At 43.6% G+C, this 25,723-nt stretch overlaps 1 protein-coding gene across 1 annotated transcript; it reads left to right on the forward strand.

Annotated features, from left to right (window-relative positions):
- Positions 1 to 15,753: 15,753 nt before the first annotated feature.
- Positions 15,754 to 24,752, forward strand: ASB4 (ankyrin repeat and SOCS box containing 4). Its single transcript, XM_009085968.4, has 5 exons — positions 15,754 to 15,967; positions 19,301 to 19,600; positions 21,755 to 22,245; positions 23,845 to 23,958; positions 24,564 to 24,752. The coding sequence occupies exons 1-5, from the start codon at positions 15,754 to 15,756 to the stop codon at positions 24,750 to 24,752; spliced, it is 1,308 nt and encodes a 435-aa protein (XP_009084216.2).
- Positions 24,753 to 25,723: the final 971 nt, after the last annotated feature.

Here is a 25,723-nt window from a genome sequence, read left to right on the forward strand (position 1 = left end):
TTCTTTTCCCTTTTCTTATTACTTTGAAATTATAGATAGATGAGGTTTTTTGGGAGAAATGCATGGGGTTGTTGACCCAAGAGCAGGATCTGGCAGTTGGCCCTTGTTGAACCTCATACCATTGGCCTTAACCCGTGGATCCAGCCTGTTCAGATCCTGCTGCAGAGCCTTCCTACCCTCCAGCAAATCAACACCCACACAGCTGGTGTTGCCTCAAACTTACTGAGGGTGTGCCAGATCTCCACATCCAGATGAATATATTTAACAGGACTGGCACAAATACTGAGCTCCAGGGAACACCACTCATGGCTGGCCACCAGCTGGATTTAACTCTATGCACCACCACTCTTTGGGTCCAGCCATCCAGACAGCTTTTTCACCCAGTGGGCGGTGCACCCATCCAAACCACAAGCATTTTCTCCAGGAGAATTCTGTGTGAAATGATATCAAAGGATTTATAAAGTCTCGGTAGACACATCCACAGCCTTTCCCTCATCCACTGGGCAGGTCACCCTGTCACAGGAGGAGGCAGGTTGGTCAAGCAGGATCTGTCTTTCACAAGCCCGTGCTGGCTGGGCCTGATCCCCTGCTTGTCCTGCACATTGCATTTGATGGCACTCAAGATGATCTGCTGCATGATCTTCCCTGGCACTGAAGTCAGGCTGACAGGGCTGCATTGCAATACCCCAGTTGTGCAAGCCTCCCCACTTTGTTTCCATGATGGCAGCTGTATCATAATTTTCCTTCTGCATAATCAATTCCTGTTCCTCCTGTTTATTGCCCATTCTACCTGCACTGGCACAGATGCAAGTCCTTTGGGCTGTTGTTCCCACTGCCTTCTTGGGGGTAGAAGCCCTGAGTTTTGCATGACCATTTTCACACATCTGTGTGATTTCTAACACCTCAATGACACCTGCATCTTTGCTGCTGTGTGGATCTCCATCCATCTCCATCCCCTGCCACTGAGGCAGCAGACTAAAGGAGCATGTTAGCACACCATCCATCAAACATTGATGTACTGCCTCCAGGCTTGTCTCTATCTAGACTGGTTTTATCCCCTTCCCCCTTCAAATATAGTTTAAAGCTCTTCCAGTGAGCCCTTCTATCTGGGCAAAGACCTTGGAGATCAGGTATATCCTGTCTGTCACAAACAGACCTGCTGTTATGCAGATTGACCCCTGATCAAAAATCCAGATTCTGCTGGTTTCTTATCTCAGGTTTCACACCAAGACTGCTTTCCCAGCATAGTATTTTTCATTCATTTATTTACACTGCAGTTTGATTTGCAAAAGCACATACTGCTTGCTGTCCAGAACTTGATTTTGAGACAAGATGGGTGCAATTCATCTGATCAAATGTCAGTGTCTGCAGGGGTGATGAAAACATCAGAGCTGGTTGTAAGATTGCAAGAGTGGCCATCCTGTGTCAGACCAAGGGTTCAGCTCAACAGCTAACAAACACAATAAGCCTGGGCTAAGGAAGAGTAAGGAAATGGGGGGCAAGCTGGATAAATGCCCCAGGTTTCTTTCCTAGCTCTTAATTATTTTTAACTCAGTATGATGAGCTTTACCTTTTTAGTAACCCCTAAAAGAGTTATCATTCAAGTACTTTGCTGTCATTCCTTTGAACTGAGTTGTGCTTTTACCATGCTTCTTGATGTTGTCAGGCCACCTAGACACCCTTTGTGGTCACAGCAGGAAAACAGTTACTTTGAGGTAGCAATTCATAGAAAAGGTGCTTAAAATAGCTCAAGAAATCTTTCCTAGGAAGTGGGCATTTCTCTGCATTCATTGGAAAGGAGCCTGCAGTGACTAATTCAAGTGCAGAAATCTTCTCTGCAGATCCTGAAGGTAGATGGAATGAATCTCCCTTGAAGTCTCTGCTTATCAAGTCACCCTTGACTGAAGGAAGGCTCTGGGCTTCTCAGCAGCCTACCTCCCCAGCACATGCCAGCCAGCCTGGGGTCTTGGGACAGTGCCCACTGGCACTGTCACATCTGCTCTGGCTTTCCCTCACCAGCACGCCCCAGCTGGCCAAGGGGCTGCAGCAGGGCTGGAAAACTCCTGACTGATTTTTCAGTCTGTTGCAAACCCCCCTGTGGTCTTGGCTTTGGGGCACTCAGGGTGACCTCCTGCCACACAGCATCAAGACTAAAGCAGGAATGAGTTGTGTGCACGTAATCAGCTGGAGAGGGGTAGGTACCAAGCCTGGTAGTGGAGGGAGTGGGCAGAGCAGGGAGACAAGAAAAGTCTCATGCTAATTTAGTCATTGAGACTCCTGTACAGTCAAGGAAAGAAAAGAAACCCTCAGTAAACAAGTCCAAGGGTGGATTTATTCCATCTGGGGAAGCATGCATGAAGTAGGACAAGTAGCAGACTGTAGATGCCGGGGCTTCCTCTCTCCCTGTCTCTCCCAACTGATGGAACTGAGACTGCTTACTGAGAAAATAAAAGGCAGCTTTTAAATTACTGTAGGTAAAGAGAAATTTTTCTGCTAAAAATTTTGGAAGTCTTCAGTCTTTCACTTGTAAAAAATAAGCTCTTTACATGTGCTTCTCTATCTCATATCATTATCATCTTTTTTAACAGGTAAGATACAGAAGCTATGTAAACACAGATTTGGATTTCACAACTATTTCAAAATTGATCATTCTTAAGTCATTAATGAAATACAGTATGTTTTGCCAAACAAACTTTTAAAAAGCCCAAACTCTCTTTTTATCCAGATTTTACTCTCTCCTATAATGATGTTAATCTGAAGTCTGATCTGATATCTGCATTGCCAAAGTATTTACAATGAATTTACACTAAATATTAAAGGTCTAGAAATGATTCTAGAGCACTTTTGGGGGGATAATCTGACTAAATACAAAAGCCTGCAGTGCAGTGTGATAGTATTAAGTGGATCCTTCAGTTCATGGAGGGCATTGAGGGCCCCAGGCTCTGGAGGGCATTGAGGGCAGATCTGACTGACAGCTCTTGAGGAGTCAGGCAGTGCTCAGTGACCCCCAGCTGCTCTACAAATACTGAATGAAATTCAGAAAAGGGCATGTGGGTGTGAGGATAAAGAAGATGTTGCTGTAGTTTCACTGCAGAAACAAGCAGAAGATGTCAACACAGTGTGGAAAGGTTCAAAGAAAGTCTAGTGAGGTCTTAAACTGAGCTCACTGGTTTTGCTGAATTCAGATCTTAAAACTGGGTTAATGTAAAGGCCACATCCATCAGATTGCTGCTGACATGCAGGTGCTGAACTAGCTTCAAGTAAAAATAAAAATTGGCAGGCAAGAAAGCAGAAATCACAAGCAAAGCCTGTGGTTTGCCAACTGAAAGATGAGGAAAAACACTTCTAAAGCTGCAGATTGTGGGAATGACAAGATTCTCTACAGATGCTGTGGTCTAACACCCCTTTAACCCTGTTAGCTGATCAAGGGGAAATTGCAGATGGCCTGCTCAGATATCTCAGCATGTTCTTAAACCTTGCATTCTTTAGCCCTGTTAAAAGCCACTTCTCAGCTCCCCATTCAAAAACTGGGAGCAGAGATTCCGACAGCATCTGGGCCATTGCCACAGGGCAAGGCAAAGTCCCTACTCACGCCCTACCAGTGCACATAGATAGAGTGTCACCAACCAGCTAGAAATCAGGAGTTCATTACTCTCACCTAATGAAGAGATTGGTACCTCAAGGCATTCAGGAAGACAGGTGCACAGCACCTTTTACAATGAAAAAGGTGAAAACCTTCCTGCAGTGACACCAAGCCATATTGATTTTCTCAATGCTGGGAAAAATGCCTGTCCCAATGACATCAGCAGATTTATGGGTGAGGGTGTTGAAAAGGCTTTTGCAGATACAGTCTGGCATTTAGCCCTGTCCGGCTTCAAAGCCAGCAAAAGTCCCTACCTGGCCTTTGCAGAGCTGGGTGAAGATTCCAGCACCGCCAGCCATGAGCAGCCCAGAGGCATCTGCATAAATTTGGGTATCCAAATAAGTTTCTGAGTATATTTTGGTTCTTTCATGGTGATGTGAGGTAATGAAAAGGTTCTTAGTGATGACAAGATGTCAGAACATGTCACTGTCAAAAACAGCCTCAAGCAAGGCTCTGTCCTAGCCCAGCTCTTGTTTACTGCCTTTCTGCTGCAGTTTTTGTTGCTGCATCTGGAAGCCGTGGCAAAGCAAGCTGCTTTAATTATTTTATAGGTGGCAGAATTGCTAAACTGGAGAGATGCCAGGCTAGATCGAAAGTCAGAGAGGTCCTCTCAGGCAATCTGCCCTTTGGAGCTGACAGGGTGCTGGGTGGGCAGGATAGTACTGATGGTTTATCACTGCACTGCCACAGTTTAGCCCTGAAACAAGCATAAAGAAAATAATGCTGGTGGGTTTTTTTCAGCCAGAAGCCTGCTGAGCCAGTAGTGTGCCTTGGCAGTACAATCCTTCAGTCTTGCAGGTGACATTCTGCTATCAGGGCAGCAAGCTCCTCGAACACTGTGACTGATAACTCAGCTGAGGGAGAGGGCCATGTGGCTTTTGAAAGATTAAAGCAGTGTATAAAAGCAAGGAGGCTCCTGACTTCAAAGACAAGTAAAGGAGAGCATGTTCCTGTCATTATCACTCCTCTTTACAGTAGGACTCTCAGGCAATACACAATTTTTCTGACTCCAAACCCACTCTATGTGCACTACTTTCATGCACTTGCAAATAAAAAAAACAAAAATTCAATGTCCTGAATGCTGAGACTTGATCCATTGTCAAATATTAACCACTGCCAAAGACTCTTGCAGTCTTAGGTACACTGGTGTGAGCATTGGTGTATACATCACATTTTTGTGTTGCACAGTTGTGTTTTGGGGCAGACAGTGAAATACAGTCTGACATAACAATACAAAGATATAATGGAATCATAAGCTATTTAACTTTTCTTTTAAGCATAAACTATGAGCAGATAATGTGAAAAAGACTGTAGGACCTAATCCAACATGTACTGAAATCCTTGAGAGCTGCTGCATCATAGCTTCTCCTCTGTAAACATGTGCCAAAGAGCAAAGAAGGTGGCCTTGGTAGCACCAGAGCCTTTGTAGCATCCAAAACCAGCACCCTGCACCCACACCTTCTTCACTCTGCTTTTGTGGAGGAGGTGCCACATGAGTGACCAGGAGAGAAGGCACCCACGGGATGTTGCAGAGCACTCTCAGATGTAGACATCTATCTCACTCTCAACCTAAAGCAGCTCAAGAGCAGGTGGTACATGAATCTCAGTAGGCTCTGAGGTACCTTCTAGAAGAAGGTAGACTTTGTGTTTTCTGCCTAATATCATCACAAGGAAAGCAAAGTGGAGCTAGAGAGTACACAGCATGGAGTATTGTACACCTGGCACCCAGAAAAGCTGTAGTTCTCCTCATCTCCTTGGAGCACCCTGGGTGACTGCCCCCAGCAGCCCTCCAGAAGGTAGACAGCTTGAGAATGTGGTAACAAAACCACTAGAATTTGGCAGACAACAGCTTTTAGGAGACACTACACACATTTTTTCTGTGGTTTGCCTTTTGTTCTAACATGAGCCAAACTTTGAAATTTAAAACCAACAGCTGATTTCTATTGTGTGATAAGAAAGCAGCAATGATTGTATTTTAAACCCCTGATTAGCAACTTTGAGAGAAGCTCAACATTTCTGATCAAAGTGTGGAGGTAACACATAGTGCTACCCATGTTCTTATTTTTGACCACATTAATTTGACTTATAAATACCAGAATCGTGAACAAGAAATAAAGTGGTGTACCTTCATCTTTCAGCAATCCCACATACAGTGGTCAGAAGGCTGTAGAGCACTTCAATACCACCTGTAAAAACATTTTTGTGATCTATCTCAGTATATATACTTTCTGATTTTTTTTGATCTCTCTCAATATATAAACTTTCTGATTTTTTTCTGGTTCTACATCCATATAAATGCGTTTAGTGATTAGGTTTAGTGGCTGGGTTTGGTGACTGGGTTTGGGTTTTTCCCATTAGCAGCTTCAAAACTTGTTGAATTCATGCTTTCTTATAATGTAGTGGCACAAGTCTACAATTCAATAAAATTTCACATAGTTGGAACTTTCAGCACTTTCCTTTAAAGCCCGGGTGGGGCTTCAACTTTGTTGTGTAAATTGTCTTCCCTGACACACCTAAGTGCTGTGCAAAGCTCTAAAGAAAATATAGACAGATGAGTCTGCTGGTCCCAGGCTGGCCTAGGGCTTCTCTGCACAGCAGCTCAGATGAAGCCATGGAACCTGAGCATCACCAGAGAGCACAGGAAAGGAGACCTGCTAACCCTGACATCCTCAGCTGGACACACACCGCTGCCTCTGGCTTGCAGCTTCCTCAAAGTTTTGTGCCAGGAGTCTAGTTTTGCTCTGAGTCCTAAAATGCCTAAAGTCTCTGGTGTTTTATGGAGCTGGCTCAGAGATTGGTCTCCAATTCCTGCTCTTTTCCTTCCCCTAGGAGTACACTGGACACTTTTAGGTGCAGATGCCACTAGAATACCAACACAGTGCCATGGATGTCTCCCAGGGTGTTGATCACAAGCAGCCTTTGGGAGGGAATGGTTTGGGCAAGAAGGTCATTACTGGGAGCCACAACCTCCCTTCCACCCCTCACATGCCCTGGGGATCACAGCCATCAATGGCCAAACTGGGGAAAAAACCAAATATTTAGACCTCTTCATCCTGGGGCAATTTTCTCTCTTTGAACCACTCTGCTTTGGATCTCAAACAGCAGTCACAGAACTGCACATCACCACCTCACAAATCTTCCTCTGAGTGTTTCCTCAGAGACTCACTGCAAGTCCTTCAGATTGAAGGCACTTTGGGTACTTACAGTCACTTTTTGCAGTACCAACTTTCTCTGAGTATTCATGTGAACAATGCACATCACTTGTAAGAAAATAAGTCAGAATAAACTAACAATGGTTTGGGGAGATTTGTCTTTTAGTGAGTCACTTTTGGTAAGACCAGAATATCCTTAGAAGGAAAAGCTGGATTTTCTAAAAGGAATTCTCTGACTTCTTCTGTGGACTCCTCTCCAGGGAGCAGCCATATCTGTATGATGATCAGATCTTTCAGTGCACTTCCCATTGACTCAGAGGTGAGAAATTAGATGGATTAAGAGAAAAAAAAGTAGTTTGCTGAATAGCACAATGGATTTTGTATCACAATTTTATTTCACTGTTAAGTAAGCAAAAATTTTAATTAATAAAAGAAAACCAGTAATGTTCTATTTCTGCATAGTTTTTGAAAGCAGTTTCTAACATTACCATGGCACATACCTTATTTGTTATTAACTTTTATTTATGCATACTATTACTAAACATGTTCAACAAATCAACTCACTTATCTAAATATTGATTAAATTACTGCCTTTGACAAACATCTGTACTTTACTATTAAAAATACTCTCCTACAGAGAGTAGGGTTATTTGTAACCCTCATTTATTTGACTTACTTCACAATTAGATTTATAGCACTGGTTATATTTTTTTATTCTACACTTGATGTTTCTGGAGTATGTCTGACCTGGTTTTGATTTCCATCTTCAGACAAGTGAAATTGCACCCTGCAAGTGTTTCCACAGACTCTTGCAGGAGACAATGTGACAAACTCAAGACTCAGATATTTGTGCTGTAGGTATTGATGTTTGGGCACAAGAGGAAAAATATTTTCTCGTCTGAGCTGAGCACTGGCATGCTGTAAGAGTCACATAATCCTCCAAACCAACTCACTCTGGCTTGTGTCTGTCTTTGAATAGTTTTATTTTCTTTCCTGTGCCTACCAAGGAAACAAGTCTTACCACTAGAAAGGCGGTGGCAAAAGTGGGTAACTACAACCCCTCTCTACACTTATCCTTGCTTCAGAAATGTTCTTGTGCCTCTTCCCTTGTAAAAGAATTTTCCACCACCCTTAGGTGGAGAGGATACAGCCATGTGAAAGCACTTTAGCCTATTCTTCTCTTGGAGAAGTTTTATATTTCAACCAGGAACAAAAGCACCACTCCGAGTTACCATTTCTCAGAAGGAAGTACATTCTTGACAAGATTTGTGCTGCAACAGAATGATGAGTGGGTTAATTTTTTTAAAGGTTTAATTATAAAGAATCTTCTTGAAATATCTTGAAATTGAAGAGTTTCCTCCAAGTGCTATTCAGGTTTAGATACAATTCACCAGGTCTTTGACACGACTATATTGATACTAAAATGTGTCACACTCCTGGGGCTTTTGATATTTCAGGACTTCTTATGTTAGGTCTGGCTAATCTGTTGATGACAAAGAAAGCCCACAGTGCACAGCACTGAAATTTCCTGTTTCTTACATAATGATTTAAAAGGAAGAGCCAAGTGGTGATCTTTATTTTAAACTTAGTTGAAATGATTTAATTGAGAATATGGTTGGAAAAGGACAGACTATAAAAAGAATAAAAAATGAGTTAAATGAGGACTTGGCCCAGAGAATGAAGGAGAAAAAAATTAAACGAAGCAAAAATAAAGCCTACATCCAGTGCCTAGACAAAGCTACTGAGAAAGTTGTGATTGGTCACTATGGCAACAGATTTTTAAATGGAAATAAAATGCTTTTAATACTGCAGGCACATTTTTCTATACAGATCTAGTAAATTAACTCAGACTCATTAAAGTGAACATAATTTTACAATACATATTCTATATAATGTTGGAAACAGCAGTACACAGAAAATCAAAATATAAATAGCTATAAGATGTTGATGTTTTTACCATATTACTGGTTCAGACATTCAGAGGCTCAGGAGGTAAATGGTAACTTTGCTTATTTTCTTTCCTCAGGGAACATTTTAATAACTGGTGTAAATCAAGGCAACTGTAAGCTTAAATGAGAAATATTTTCTTTTATTTTCTTGGCTTTTATACTAATGGTCTTGGGGTGGTGAACAAACATATTAAGCTCCATTCCATGATGTAAGAGTTTGTTCATACACCATCTACTCCACACTGATGGAGATAATTCACTTCTCATCCCCTTTGCTCCACATCCCACACAACACAATCAAAGCCAAGCCAGCCTTGCATCACTCATGCTCATTTTGGATGTCTGTCAGCAAGAGCTGTAATTCCTGCACTTGGAGCAGGATTTATCCTGTCCCCTACCAATAAAACCAGAATCTAAGATGATGTGCATATCCTGTTTAAACTAACACAGCTATATTGTCACTTCTGCATCTTCAAACTGGATCTGCTGTGCTCGGGGAAGGTAGAGGTCAATACCCCAAATGAGCACAATTTACAGCTCACATTGCTTGGAAATGTAGCAAGCAGCCACTGTGTATGAGGGACTGATTTATCAGCAATGGTTGGGAAACACAGGCAACAGCAGAGATTGAAAACATTAATCAAAACCCTGGCACAACCCCGTGGGCATGGGGCGATTATAAAGCCACATCAGACCTGCACTGTCCCTGCCTCTCTGCTGCCTCCAGCCGTGTTTCTGGTGCACTGCTTGATCTGTGATACCTCCTCTTCCCTCTCCACAAGCTCACCCTTTCGGCAGATTCTTCCATGTGATTTATTTCGGCATTGCTTCAGATTCAGTCTTTCTGAGCAAGAATAGTTAGATTCCCAGGCCAGCAAAGAACTGGCTCTTTGTTGTCTGTTTAAAGAACACCAGTTCTGCTTCTGCTGAAAGTGTTTGTATTTTCATATATCAGCATTTTGATCCAAGAAAACTGGCATTATAGAGCAGCTTCAGAGCTGGAGATCCTTTCACACTTCTGCTGTTTGCCTGTCCTAAAACTCCTGTCACTTTATTCAATATAGATTTAATATCAAGGAAATAATTTAATATATAGGAACCATCTCATAAACACCATCTCAGCTCTACACAGGTCTCACTTTGACAGGCAAGGCAAAAGTTGTTGGGAAGAGCTTGATGATAATTTCTCATCTTCATCCAGCTGCTGCCACAGTTCAGCCCCAGCAGGGAGCCCGGCCAAGCAGCAGCAAACTCACATCAGAGTGGGTAGGGAAGATGCAGCTGCCTGCAAGGCACTTTCTCTGGGCAATGAATTCTTTTTGCCCTGAAGGAATACTTATCTTTAAAGAACTGCTTTCCAAAGGCTTCTTGAAACCAGAGTCCATGCCTCACTGCATCAGGAGGAAAGAAGAGACGAAGATTCACATTCATATTTAAGTTTGGTTGCAAAGCCCTACTGTTTTACATACATACTGAGACATCAAACTGCAAAAAATATGAGGAGAATTTCTTGCTAAGCATAGATAGGCAAGACTTGTCTTCTTCATGTCTTAGAAATACTATCCACTCGATTTTTAAATTCTGTCTGCATGCTTCGTGTTTACAACACTCATGTCCCTTGAATCAAAGAGATCCTTCAAGCATTCTGGCTTGGTATCTATGGTATTTCTTTCAGTGGTTTTGTAGAACAAATGCATTTTGTACATACTTTTTATAGGACAATAAACTAATAATTATCTTGGTAGCAATTTTTGAAGGACTATTCTTTAATGTAAAATACCCTAAATTTAACAGCTAACACCCTAATATCGATAGTTAATCCAACCCTGAGCTTCTGAACATACTAATAAAATACACTGATAGCAGGAACTGGGACAATGTGCAGGAATAAAGGAAAATGGATCCCTGGAGCTGAAGATGGAAGGAGTAGGCATAAAAGCCAAAACAAAATCCGTGGAAGGATGGGCTAAGCTTTGATCATGAAGACAAGAACCTCCATGAGAACAAAATTCTGGATTGTTACCATCAACTTTTGATTTTGTAACATGTGTGTACCTTAAGGCTTAAGCATGTCACTTGCTCCATATTTCTAAATTACTCTTGCTTTATGGAAACAAAGCTCCAAGGTCCAACTCTCCTTGGAGCATAGGTTCCCAGCTCCTAGGAACTGCACTTCACTGACTTGGGAAGTTTATGTCTAAATGCTTTTCAGTATCTGAGACTGTTTCTATCCCTTACAAATGAGAACAAAAATGAAATAATATAACAAAGAACAAGCAGAAGATTCAAAAACCAATGATACCAAGAAGGTTTCAGGTTAACCAGTCACAGGGATGAATTTAAAGGGATGATTTTTCTCAAAGATGATTTTCAGCTGAGCACCTGGAGAAGATAGTTTGCACCTTGAAGAGCTAAAGAGCTTTTTTCGTAATAAGAAATAAAGCAAGAAGCATGGGGATGATTTATGCAATCTTCAGACTCACAGTCGGCATCCTGGAAAAAGAAAATCAGATAAAATATAATGATGGCTAAGGCTGGCACAAAGCTGTGCAGCAGTGGAAAAACAATCAATATTAATATTAGCAAAAAAAAAGTGCAAAACTAATAAGAGAGCTGTGCTTAATCCAGTTTGGGAAGGGAGAGCTGAAATTGCACCCTGCAAGTGTTTCCACAGACTCTTGCAGGAGACAATGTGACAAACTCAAGACTCAGATATTTGTGTTGTTGGTATTGATGTTTGGTCACAAGAGAATAAATATTTTCTCATCTGAGCTGAGCACTGGCATGCTGTAAGAGTCACATAATCCTCCAAACTATGTCACTCTGGCTTTTGTCTGTCTTTGAATAGTTCTATTTGCTTTCCTGTGCATACCGAGGAAACAAGTCTTATCTTGAGAAAGGTGGTGGCAAGAAATGCAAAAGCGGGTGACTACAACCCCTCTCTACACTTATCCTTGCTTCAGAAATGTTCTTGTGCCTCTTCCCATTTTTTTCCCACAAAAAAAATCTTGGGAAGAAGACAAGACAAGAAACAAGGGATACACTTGGCAACACAAAGGATATACAAGGTAACATTGCCCACTGAGCACGCAGCAGTGGGGCGGGCTTGGTCAGATGCTGCGGTGGCTGTAAGGGCCAGGGCAAAGCGAGGGGCTGTGGCCACTACTGCAACAGTATTTCTGCAAGCATGAGCTGTTCAGCAGAGATCAAAGTGTGGGATTAACTCAAGGGTCTGGTTTTTGCTTCAGGCCCACAAGGCTGCAGAGCAGAGCAGACTGCTTCACAGGGAGGTGTGCTCCTGCTGTTGAAGCAACCCTGCTTAGTTGGCCACCCTCCTCCCTGGCCGGGTGTGCTGGGATGCTGCTGCAAGGCAGCCGGTCCCTCTGGAGCTGGGGAGGGGAGAGCCTTTGTGACACCCCTCTGTGGGTGACCCTGGATCAGCTGCTGCTCTCTGCATCCCCGAGGTGCTGCCACAGGAACAGGGTTGCTCCAGAGCAGGCTGGCTGGGCACTGCCAGGATGTTCACCATCCAAACTTGGAGCAGCCCCACAGCTCTGCTTGCATTACCACCTTTCTTTGGGAGCATTTCTCCTTCTGCTGGCTTCCTGACTGCCCCAGCATAGAGTTCAGGATGTTGGTTTTCACCTCCAAATTCCATTCAAGCTGTTCCCAGCACTGCTGTGAGTTATGTGTCTGCCAATAGATTACTGCTATACCTCAGCAAGTGCCAAGGAAGGGGCACTGGCTCCTCAGGAATCACACTCTGCACAGTCTGCCTTAGCATGTCTTTTCTCACTCTCTGCTTAAGCCTGTCTTTGTCTTCCTATGAGCAGTCCCAGCTCTGATTTTCACACCCCTGTGCCACCACTCATCTTTCTCATAACACCACCCCAGTGGTGCTCAAGGGCTCACCTCCAGCCAGCTGTCCCCTGCTCAGCTCAGCTGCTTGGTGCCCAAACTAATAAAGGACATGACCCACTGAAAGCAGTGGAAATGCTTCCCTTGGCTTCAGTGGGCTTTAGAGTAAGCCTGTCATAATGCTGATGGAGAGGGTCCCCAGCAACCCAACTAAAGCCAGGGACAGAGGTCCCATAGCCTGAAGTGGGAAGCAGAGGGCACCTCAAGAGGGTGTCTCCCCTTCTCTTTGCTGTGTAACATTCACACCTGCTTCTTATGACCTGCTGTGGCCACTTCTGAGGGGCAGACACAGCCTGTCCCCGAGGTGCAGGTGTTCGTGTGCCTGTGTTTGTCCTGTGCTGTGTGGCACTGCGTGGAGCAGAAGGAAGGCTGGGGGGCAGGAGCTGCCTCCCTGGAAAAAACGTGCCTTCTCATTAGCTCTGTAATTTCGACAATTGACCCTAAATGTGGAAACCATGATTTTTCTTACTGGATATGGTATAGGAATGCACAGCACCCATGACAGTGACATCGAGTTTAACTTGCAAATATTGTAAATAATATAAATGCCATTTCTATTAACCAAAGGATGAGCTTTTGTTTCACAGTGCAACGTTCAGAATATTTGGCAGACCTGGGGATTGGATGACATCCGTGTTGACTTTCAACATCAAACTGCCACCTTGTGGTACGGTGAAGGAGAGGCCTGAAGGAAATTGTACAGACAGCAAAAATACAGATGTATAGTAAAAACTGGTCCCTTTTGTTCTCCCCATGTCTTACAGTATTTATGTATTCTTAAATATGTTTTGACTATACTTCAGGAAAATTAATAAAAAAATATTCATGTCGTTCTTTACAAAGACTATCTAACTTTTTGGGATTGTTTGTCAATTCAAAACATAGAAACATTTCCTTATTCTTGTGTGTAATTGCACTGAAACCACACACAGGAGTAGATTATTTTCAAGATTAGACCCAAGCACTGCTTTCAGGAAAACACTGACTACTAAGGCCATGAAGGATCTGAATAGGCAATATACATATCTATAATTGCTTCCTTTCTCTCTTTTAAACTTAATAATAAGAAAAATTTCTGTGAGAGTCAGAGCAGGGTCACACAAACTGATGAAGGTGAGCAAGTCATAATCTGGTCTGAGGTGCTGTTCATTCCTCACTTGATCCTGGACCATGACAAATGTAAGGTAATTTTAATCAGCTTTCTCTTTCACTGTGGGCCAAGCCAGCACAAATTAGTTCATCTGGCTTGTCAGCCAAGGGCAAGCACGATGGATCAGCAGATATGCAGTAATCTGTTACAGCAACTGGGCAGCAGAGAGGCACAGTGATGTCCCAGCACAAGTCTTTCAGCCAGATTGAGCATCCTCATGATATCTAATAGCATTTATGAAAGATAAAAAGCTAATCAACTCCAAATCAAAAGTGTAGCTGAGGTGGACAATTGATTGCAGCCACATATCAGTGCTTTGTGCATCCACAGCATTCCTGGAATACAGTGGTTTAAAAATAAAGTTGCAGGTAACAAGAAGCCTGTAAGTTCTGGAGTTCACATCCTGTTCCTCTCCTCATACCAGGGAAGAAACATCAACACTTTTTTAAAGCCTGAAGCCATTCACTACTGAAAGTAACAAAGTAGGCAGGAGGTGATTTTGTGGGAGGGAATGTAAAGGTATGAAGAGCTCAATAATGACTCTGCTCTTAAACCTTAAAAGACACAAATGAGCTGTCTGGGTCCCATAGCACCAGGGCAAGCCATTTTCCTTCCCCTTGTGTCTATTTAATGTACATTACCTTGGGGGACTGGTTTTTGTAAAGCATTTTTCATTCAAAAGTACATAGGTAGAAGGAGCTCACAAGTATGAACTGCTGTCTGGTACCACCTTTGCTGAGCACAGGCTGTAGGAGAGAGCTGGTGAGCAGTCCCATGGACAGGGGTCCTGCAGGTGCTGATAGGGGTTGCCTGAGGAATCTCTGGAACCCTTCCAAGCAGAGAGGCTGCTCTGACTTCCACTGTCACCTGGCTCGCCTCTCTCCATCAGCCCACTTGGCAGCCAAACTCACAGGAAGGAGAAACATGAAGATTTCTTTATAATGGCAGCTGTGGTGGTGTCTGCTTTGCTGGGCAATTTAAATCAAGGGTAAATAGTATCCTTCTAGCTTTGGTCTCACCCAGCAGCCCAAGTGGGTGCAGGTGTGAGCCCCTTCCAAGTGATACCTGGCAGCAGCACATGCTAGCTGCATGTGGGTCCTCATCCTCTACCTGCTCTCAGTACAGGGATGGGGCTGGCAAAGACTGCAGGAAAACCAGGGAGGGGGCAGTGTTTAGTGGGTGATGGGCTTGTGAGAGAGAAGTTCTGAATTTAGATGAAGGGTGAAGGAAGGAGAAGAGCCTATGGACCCAAGCAGCCTCCTGTGCATGCAGCTGAGTTAATTCACACACAAACCCCCTGCAGTGTATGAGATCCCCCACCCCAAATTGTGGCTGTACAGCCCTGCAGCCCCCTTGTCCCAGCATTTCTCCTTCCTAGGAGCACTGCTTGTTGCCCCTGAGCTCAGCACCAGCAAGCAGAATACTGTCCTGGAGAAGAATGGGTTACCTCCCACATGAAGAGTCCCCTGGAGATTTTTTTAGGGTTTTTTTTCCTGAATTGCAGTAGTTAAAAGGCACCTATGGGCAGAGCATCTCATCCCATTGCAGCCAATAAATCAGCCGTGCCCAGTCTGAAAGGAAGTGTGGGTGCTTGTCCAGCTGAGAAACAATGTCCAGGACTAGTTCTTATAATATAAAGTATATGGGCAGCACCAGAAGTTAATCAGTGGTTAATGAAGCTGAATGTGTATGAAGCCCATGGAAGTAACTCTTATTTTGTTTTAATTGCTGGTGTGTCTGTCCCCACTTTCATCAAAAGAGCGTGGTGATATCCAAGAGCGGCATTTCGATGCCCGAAATGCTCCTCATATAAATAGAACAAGCAGATCAGCATGACTGAGTGATAAAATTACCTTCTGGTCTTCAGAAACTTCAGCATGCAACTGTGCTATAGGCACCTCAGCGTGGCCCTCTTCACAGCACAGACAGACCCCTTTGGAAATGGATTTGGAGGAGACATGCAAAGAGGGAGAGGACACAGAGGGGAAAATTACACGAGCTGCAGCTGCAAAGTTGGTGAAAAAAACTTTTCTTGAAGCCCTGAAGTCCAATGACTTTGAAACACTGGAAGAGCTGTTGAGCCAAAAGAAAATAGACGTGGACACAGTGTTTGAAGTGGAAGATGAAAACCTGATTCTGGCATCCTACAAACAAGGTAAATGTGGCAACATTCACCAGAGAGGAAGTAGAGGGTTTTGAGTGATTGTCAAGGAACTGTGGCCTTTTAACCCTTCTGAAGCTGCAGCATAAGCTGATCCACAGGCAGGACTGTCTCAGCAGGCTCACATGGTCAGGGCCACTGTGGTAGGGCAGCTTATCAGCTGTGTGGGCTTGGTGAAGGGCAGGCCAGAGCCCAGCCTGAGCCTCTGTGCTGCAGCTGCAGGAGACTCCAGAAGCAGGAGTCCTTTGCCATTTCCTCTCAGAGAACTTGGGTGCACAGCCCAGAATAGACACATGCAGGTGTATAAATGGGGTATATATATTTCTTGCATTAACCCATTCACATGTACAGACTATTTAGAAACATAAAATATCCCCTGTCTTCCATTTTGAATGGAAGTAAAGTGGATTCTCCCTAGCTGAGGGGAACTAAGGAAATCCTGTGGGCCTTGGATGTTGTTGGATGAGACAAGGTTTATTTTTCCAAATGACAGAAAGTGAGGATGTGGTAGTTTATCAAAACAGAAAAATAATCTGGAAAAAACAACCAGAACAATCAACACAACATCTGTTTTAGAGTGTAGAAAACTCAAACAATTTCCCAGCCAGACACTGAAAGAGCTCACAACTTATAGAAATAAACCAAGTTTGCTCTTTGCTAAAATCAACATACTTCATGACCTACTTGCTAACAGACTCTACTTGTGTATTTAGAAAGCAGTAATGGTCAGTCTCTGCCAGAAGTTAATCATATGTGGAGATAAACACCTCCAGCAGCAGCAGCAGCACAGCAAATGCACTTTCTCTTCTGTGGCAAAAAGAAGGGACTATCTCACCTCTTCTCCTTTTCTGTGTTTACCCCTTATTTAATGGTTGGTGCCTGCTCTTTTGATTTTCTTAAGGGCAAGGATGGTACAGTCATGTTGTACTTCCCTTAGGGACAGTGTATGAACTAAGCCACACTGTGCTGAATTTATCTTAAAATACATCTTCTTCTGTCCTCAGCAGGCTAAAACACAATCTGGTTGTGGTTTGAGACTACAGGATTATTGAGTAGATTTTTAATCACAGATCATTTGGCTGCAATCAGTAACTAGTCTCTTTTGAAGAATTCTCTTTGTTTTCCAAAAAGTAGAGAGAGAGGAAAATGCACCCTTATGGCCTAAATCATGGTATTGTATTCACTTTGTCTGAGAGCCAGGAAGCACTTCTATCAACTCTTATGTAAATTTTACTTTTGTCCTGAATGATAGATAACTGTGATATGAAAAGCAGATTTCCTCAAGGATGAAGAAGGGAGAAAAATTCACCACCCCACCATTCTGTCAGTCTGATCTTTGCCATAGCCCTTAGTGATGAAGTGGAAAAGAGATGTCATGGGTGACAGAGTGACTTTTCTTCCTCTCTTCCAAAGAGGCTGAGAGCTTTCAACGATGCTGATCTTGCTTGCAGCATGGCTTCTTTATGTTACTAGCCAAAGAAACAGGTGAACTGAATGAGATCTCCCATGGAGGCCACATCTGCTTCCTGCTCAGTGTCTGTCCCTGTCCCTCTGAGCTCAAAGATCTCAGCAGGTTTGGGCAGACATGGGAGATGCTCCCTGGGGATGTCTGAGCAGAACTCACCTGCAAGCAGCACAGCCAACAGAAATATATTGCGTACTCAGGCAGGAAAATTGTGGCTATAAAAAGTATCACTTTCCTGCTGTTAATGTACAATTTATGGCTTGTATCTGGCCATAAATGGAAGACCCAGCCCTGTGTGGGATAAGGCTGAAGGGTATCACAGTTCACCAGTAACAAGGGGGAGCACTGCACATGCAGCTGGATAGGGAGGGGATTTAAGAAGCTTGCTCTGCTATATGCAGAGAATTTGGGATATAGCCCACCTTCCCTGTGCCTGGTTTGAGGGGATATGATGAGGAGGTTGCCCTATCAGAGTTGCCAGTGTAACCTGTAACCCAGTCAGCAGGTTCAGTGTCCTCAGAGGAGGCTGTCACCCTGCTCGGGCACTCCGGGGCCTCAGGGCTGCTGCTCCTGCCTTTTACAGTGGGGGTTCCTTCAGGACTGGATTTGACAGTTCCAAAAATTTGGTCCTAGAGTAGATGACATGGTCTGCAGTTTCTTGCCCCTATCTGAAAATATACTTGTAACTTATCTAGGAGGGAAGAAAAATTTTAATCCATTTCTCCTTGCCACCAGCAGTTTGTTTCCTTCCTCCTTGTACCTCATGAACTGTATATATATGACATTAGTGTTGAGAAATTGTATAAAACCAGAGACTAAAAGGAAAGTTTTGAATTAATTTCACCTCACTATACATCTCTAATATTTTTTTCTGTGTTTTTTACATGATAACATATTTCAGCCAGGCAGTTGTCCAAGGAGAAATAGATAAATCAAACCCAGAGAATTTTATAGTCACATTCTAGCTAAGATGCAGACATTTATATATATATATATATAAAATTTGACTTCTCTTGCCCTTCTGCACATTATTATGATGCTTTACTTTTCTTAAGCAAGTGATTATAGTAATCACTTCTGAGACTATATCTGTGCACTCATTAAGCATATAGTCCTAATTTGGGAACAAGTATTTATGTGTTATTTGGCCTTACACGTGTTTGTAAATTAAAAAGAAATAAATCACTGTGACATTTTCTGAGAAAAATACAAACATTTCGCAGCCAAATTTCATTCTAACGTGTCACTGCTTCTGTTTGGCTTTTCAGCCTAATTTATATCAGTATCTAATCTACTCTCTCTGTGCTCCTCAGGGCAGTAGTTGGGGTATATTGCCAGGAGCTCTCTGTGTGTAATGCATCCCTGGAGGTCTGAATCCAGCCACTGACATGCAAGATCCTGCCATCTCCCACACAGAAACAGTAGGATGAGCTGTCTGTTGAGTCACTGTCCTGAGTAAATGCTGTCATTTTATTCCAATGCCACCTTTGTTCAGCTATTGGCAGGCTTGAGATCCCACTTCCCCCATGATTTTTAGCTGTTGGCATTTCAAACCCTTTAATAATTTTTTCTTATTGTTTTGTTTAACCTATACCAGTCACAAAAAAGTCTAATAGCTTCTTTCAGAGTTCATCTACACGGGAATTATCTCTCCAAAAGGCAGGCTACTCAGCACACATAGTAACAGTGCTTAATGAAAATGAAGTTATGCTTGAGAGAACTTTGTGTGTACCATGCTGGTGAAATTACAGTAAATTGCATTTAAACTCCAACCCTTTCTTCCCCTTCAATTATTCACAGTAGGTGGATAGTCCTAAGAAAAGTCTTTGCCAAGGCTGGTAACACGTTCTCACTTTGTACAGGGTACTGGCTTCCCAGCTACAAATTAAAAATATCCTGGGCAACTGGACTTCATATAGCTGTCATGTATGGCCATCTGGAGAGTCTTTTGGTCCTCCTCAATCACAAAGCTACAATCAACTGCCGGCCCAATGGGAAAGCTGCCATCCACATAGCCTGTGAAATGGCAAATGTGGAGTGTCTCAAGATCCTTTGCAACCACGGGGCTAAGCTGAACTGCTTTTCAATGAGCGGGCAGGCGCCCTTGCACTTCTGTACCACACGAACCTCCATGCCTTGTGCCCAGCAGCTGCTTTGGAGAGGTAAGGTAAAGCTCTGGAGCATCGCTCATGGCATGGGCAAAGGGGGAGAGCACGGTCTGGGCTTCCTCTGAGAAGGCAATTTCCCAAAGTAGATGTGACTCTATCCCTTCTATCCACAGGTGTCTCATGTCTTCATCTCAGGCTCCTTGTCCTCACCTCTTTGATCAGAGGAAGTTTCTCTATTCTGTTTCCTCACCTCATCCATCTTTCCCTTTCCCTGGCCACTGGTCCTTACTCCAAGATTGTTTCCCATTTCAGTGTCTCCACTCCACTGCCCAACCAGTCCACCAGCAGCAGAGCTCCTCTGAATGAGGGAGTTTCTATATCTCTTGGGGGATTTTCCCTTTTTTTTCATCTAGGTTTGCTTTTGAGTAAACCTAGATGAGGGGTGCACTTTCACATGCACCCCTCATCTTCTTTCTTTTTCAAATTTCCTGGACCTGAGTAAAATTTTTCAAACTGCTTGTTTTTTGAGATCTGGCCTTGAAAAATTGGATGCACTTTTTCATACCATCTTTTCATTTGTCATGAATGCAGCCAAACTCATGCCTGGAGGGAAAAAAAGGGTCTTATATAAGATTTTTGTTTTCCCAGAGTAAGGTACATTATGCTTCTGGTCATCTGCAACAAATGAGGCTATGAATAGATGTAATTCTTCCATAAATATATTTGTCACACACTATTTCCTGAACAGAAGGGGACTGACACAGGACAGAGTAAAAGAACACAGTTCAAGTCCTTAGTTACAGAGAGACTCCCCTGTTTATCACACTGTGCCATGGCAATACAAATGATTTTGGGTTGGTTTTGTTACATGTGTTGTTATTGAAAGCTTTTCCTGAGATGCAGAGCCCAAGTGCAAAGTCCATGCTTTGTGGGCAAGGCAATCTGCAGTCATAAATGAATACCAGCATTGCTTTTCTTCTTCTGGAAAGATACATATTATTTTGTTTGGTAGAAAGGAAAATAAATGCTGCCTGTTGTATCCTGCCCAAAGCAAACAGTCCTGACAGCAGGAGTTGAATTTGCTAGCATAGAAAAGCTTAGAAGTCAAAGGTACTCTTATGAAACACAGCAGAAGATGAATGCAAGTGAAAGGATGTATTCTGCAGGCTTTCTCCACCCACCCATCAACAGCACAATCGTACTTTAAAAGCCACCCTTCCTCCCAAAGCACTCTTTAAACTCTGATTTCTGTAAGAGCTGAATGCTGAGACTCCAAATAGAATGGGATATAAGGTGTGCACATTCACAGAGCATCACCCTCCAAGAGCTGAAGCCAGGGTGTCAGTTAATATCCCTGCTCCAAAGTTTCCAAGATGCATCTTTCACCTGCCATCTCCACTCAGTGGTGTCCCTTGGGATCCATCCAGGTCATTGCAGTTCATCCCCCTCTGGCTGGGGCTACAGCGCAAGCAGCGCTGATCCCATGTTTGGTTACCACCTCCAAACCTGGATTGCCGATGCCGCGTCAGGGACATCGAACACGACTAACACTCAACACGGCTTTACAGCATTAGCACTCGGGTTTTCCAGCCCGGAGGCAGTTTCTGGCCCCCTGCCCTGCCCCTGGCTCCCGGCTCGCCGCTCGGCAGATGGTGCTGTTGCTCCAGCTGCGGCCGCCTCTCCGCACGAACGGCGCGGTCGGACCCGCTCCGCAGCACTTTGGAACCGGGATCCGGGCCCCCCGCCAGGGACCCTGGCAATGGGTTCTCTAATATCGTCCACGGATCTGTCGTAAAATGTCCTTTCATCCAGGCTCGCGTTAACGAGGTGCTGCAGGGAGTGTTTTCAGGGTGCATAGCAGAGCTGCTCGGAGTAGGAGTAATCATCTCCTTCCTCCACTACTTCTCAGTTTATAGGAAAAAGCATTTTACACAGAAATTTGGGCTTGCATGCTGCTCTGAAATAGAATGTTCAGATAAGGTCTTCCTTGGGGCCAGCATAGAAGCTGGATCCAAGAACTTTAAGTTCATAAGAGTCTCCCTGAAGCCTGAAGCAATGCAGGATCAATCCATACTATTTGCATTTACATGTTTCTTTCATACCAACTGCCCACCCTGAGCTTTTCCTTGGGAAGAAGGGCCCATACAGAGAGATGGTCAAACAAGTGTTTCATTGCCTTCATCTTCCCCCATCATCTTTCTTTGGCAGGAGCAAATGTGAACATAAGAACAAACAACAAAGACGAGGAGACGCCTCTGCACGTGGTTGCACGTTTGGGTGTCCCAGAGCTCGTGGCCTTTTACGTGGAGCAGGGAGCACAGGTAGATGCTCTCAATGCCTACATGGAGACCCCCCTGGCCTGTGCAGCCTACTGGGCCCTTCACTACAAGGATCAGATATACAGCCAGGACCACCACCTCGTCTGTCGGATGCTCCTAGACTATAAAGCTGAAGTGAACGCTCGTGATGAGGATTTCAAATCACCACTCCACAAAGCTGCCTGGAACTGTGATCACGTCCTGCTGCACATGCTGCTGGAGGCAGGAGCAGAAGCAAACATCATGGATGTCAATGGCTGTGCACCCTTACAGTATATCATAAAAGTGACATCTGTGAGGCCAGCTGCTCAGCCAGACATCTGCTACCAGCTGCTACTGAACCATGGAGCAGCTAGGATATACCCTCTGCAATTCCACAAGGTTAAGGATGCCTTTGTACAGTAGGGGCTTGGAGAGGGGTGGTGTCTTGAACAGGAATGGGATGAGAGATCCAAACTATCTGGATTTTCTGGAGTCCTGTCAGTCTGGGCAGAATGCCCAAAGCATTGTGAAATGACTTACTGTAAGAGTGGTATCATTCAACTGAAGTGAAATTACAGTTACCTGTACCAGAAACCAGACTCAGATCTAATTTTTGCTCTAAAACAACCCGAAATGCCAAACTTTTAATGCTGGTTGAAGCCTAATTTTTCAGAGTCTCATTTCAGAGAACCCTCATCCCTTTTTCAAACCTGGCTTCATACAGGTTTCACTGAGTTATATGAAATGCCTACTTCATGGTCTCCACCATGATTTAAGATGAGACCACTTGATTCAGTTTGTTACATCTGACATCTAAAAATCTATTCAAATCTACTAGAAATGAAATGCATCTTAATAAAGCTTTGGATTGTTCCCAGGCAAGGTGAGAATTTAAGAAGTGATGGGCCTGGGCTCATAGCTGATGACCAAAAAAAAGAGAAAAAATATTGTAGGATCTCTCCTGAAAAGTTTTTAAACACCTGCAAAGCCCAAGACACTGACAGAAGTACCTAAGAGTGTTGTTATATCAGAAAACTAAGTAAGCTTCCTGAAGTCAGGACTTATTCTCTCTCATCCAGTCCCCTAAGCAACAGTTTGCAGTTGCCTGACTGTATATGTAAAGTTTCAACAAGCCAAGCAACCAGAAGCCTTTGAATAAAATGCCAAAATTTCAGTTGTACCCTCTTGAACCCAGGATGAGCAGGGCCTGCCTGTAGCAGAACAATGCTTAGTCTCCTAGAGGGTATTTGAGAGCAAGGTCTGAAGTCTCCTCTTCCTTCATCCCATTGCATGGAGTGGGTCTCTCTTCCAAACTATCATTTGCCCATCTGTAAAAATGTAGGGTATTTATCCCAGAGGGATGTTCTGCAGTTTTGTTTGTGAAACCTGGAGACTGCATGGGACAAAATTGGGTGAATGCAATGTTATCTCCCGTATATGAGTGACAATAGACTCATTTTTTTTCCTGTTGAGCTTAAATTACTGGGCAAAACAGTAACTTAAGCTCAACACAACAGTTGTGTCAGGGTCCTTGTGTGGCTTGAAAGCCTTACTTTTGAACTGTCTCTTCTTCTGGTCATATTTTAAATTTTTGTCTAACAATGCATTTTTGATTCATATAATGGGAATTTTTTCTGTTCCTGAGCTGCATGTGGTGAAGCAAGAATTTTTGTGCGAGGCTTTGCCTGGTGTTGAGTCACTCAACCCAGCTATGAACAAGCTATCTGTAGATTTGGGTGATAAACCCACCCCATCTGGACTGCTGTGAAGATCTAAGCCAGCATTTCTGTGTGGTCTTGCACTGGGGATGGGCCTGGGGCTTCTTGCTGTGCTTACCAGAGTGGTGTGGAGGGGTCTTGTGTCTTTTGCATCTCCAGCCTGATCCTCTCACCATTGTTAGGCTGTGTCTGTCCCAGTTTGCTGTTGTGCAGTGCTGAGCACCCAGGCCAGCCCTGGCTTCCTGCTGGTACTCATGTTCTCCACGCATCCTGCCTGCAGGTGCTGCAAGCCTGTCATTCCCACCCCAGAGCTGTGGAGGTAGTTGTCAACTCCTATGAACACATCAAATCCACATCTAAGTGGAAAGCAGCCATACCTGAGGATGTCTTGGAGGTAAGCTCTCAATGAGTTATAACTGAGTAAAATCCAGGTTTATTATTTGAATAATCCATACCAAACCATTAGAAAGAGCACTTTTGGAAGAGAAGAACATCTCAGAGGATGGGGACGTCCCCACTTAATATCTCCCACATGACAAAAGCATATCACTCGCTGAAAAAAATACATATTTTTGATATTTTATTTGCAACATTATCCTTTGGAGCACCTCCTGTCAGTGGTACAGTGGGAGCTCAGCTGTCCCTGTACTCAGCCAGTGAAAAGATTCTGGCTGTGATTGGTGTTACTTCAGATTTTTCAATATGTATATTTATATTTCTTTTAGTCTGCACATATCTTTAAAGGGCCATATTACATGGGTATGACTATGTTCCTCTAGGTCCTGTTGCATGGGTCAGATTTCTGTGAACAGGATGAGTTCACTGCAAATGTAAGGGAGAATTTAAATGAAAAGAAAGAGATTAAACAGGAAAATATGTGGTCAAAAGGCAAAACTGTAGGACAAATGACATGCTTTGACACAGTTATCCCTTTAATTCAAAAATCCTTACTCCAAATATTCTGGTTGCCCTAAAACACACTTGTGGTTTATTTTACAGCGGCACCAGGATTTCTATGACTCTTTGTTCACTGTGTGCAGCAATTCCCCACGGTCACTGATGCACTTATGCAGATGTGCTATTCGGGCAATATTGTCAGAAAAGTGCCATCGAGAAGTCCCCTTGCTCTCCATCCCTCTGTCCATGAAGAGGTACTTGCTGCTGGAACCAGAAGGAATCATCTACTGAGCCACCACAGAGCAGGCACTGGCATCTCCCTTCCCGGATCCATGAGCCTCTGTGGGGTGCCAGAGAGCCAGGCACAATCCTGGATTCTGACACAGCCCTGTGTGTGTGTCCTTTGGCTGGCCAGCCTGCAAGCTGGGCTGGCATTTGCTGGCTCTCCTTGGAGCTGCTCTCTTTCCCTACATTGAGAAACCACAGCTGCAGGCTGCAGTTTGCACTGGGGAGGCAGAGCTGGAAAAGCCCCTGCTCCAAACACACCCAGGACACACTCTGCTTTGTTCAGCCTAGCTTAAACAATGCTGCTGCTTCCTGCAGTACTTATACCACTGCCTGCCAGATAGCATTAGATTAAATCTGAGCAACCCTTGATATTGTTTCACTATGACTTTCTTCAACTGTCCTTTTGGGAGTAAAAGAAAGGATTCTGTCAAAAAATAGGTCACAGAAATGCCTTCCCAGAATGAAATAGACAAACTGCTTTGGTTTGTGATCACAGACAGGCCTTCAGCAGTTTCTGAATTTTCCTGTGCACTGACTCTAAATTCAAGGTTAGTTCACTCTTCAATCCCTATCTGATTCTTATAAAGCTTTGTAATAATGACCCTTTTTAATTGTAAGGGTTTTTTTCCTTTATCAACCACAGTACCTAAACAAGATAGAGACATGCAGCTCAGAAATTTTTGTATGTTGACACCGAGTAGCTTTGAGCATATGCTGTCTCTGTTTCTGCTCTCACTGTGACCAATGATAAATTATTATCCTGGTGTCAAGAAATGAAGGTAAAAAAACTTTCCCCCAAAACCTGCACAGCTGTACTTGTACCCATCCCTAATATCTCTCAGAATGATGTTGGATGTGAACTGGGAAGTGTAACACCCTTCTCTTCATTGACTATAAAATGAACCTAGCCTGCTAGCAAGTACTATTCACCTCATTTTTGGTAGCTAGGTGCAGGTGACAGGGATCCCACATTA

This window comes from Serinus canaria, chromosome 2, assembly GCF_022539315.1.
Source record: "Serinus canaria isolate serCan28SL12 chromosome 2, serCan2020, whole genome shotgun sequence".
NCBI classification, from domain to species: Eukaryota; Metazoa; Chordata; class Aves; order Passeriformes; family Fringillidae; genus Serinus; species Serinus canaria.

Excerpts from the sequence above, each read along its gene's own strand:
- ASB4 (XM_009085968.4), top strand. The coding sequence starts at position 15,754 with ATGGATTTGGAGGAGACATGCAAAGAGGGAGAGGACACAGAGGGGAAA. Across the intron at positions 19,601-21,754 it reads CCAGCAGCTGCTTTGGAGAG|GAGCAAATGTGAACATAAGA; the intron begins GTAAGGTAAAGC and ends TTTCTTTGGCAG. Across the intron at positions 23,959-24,563 it reads TACCTGAGGATGTCTTGGAG|CGGCACCAGGATTTCTATGA; the intron begins GTAAGCTCTCAA and ends TTTATTTTACAG.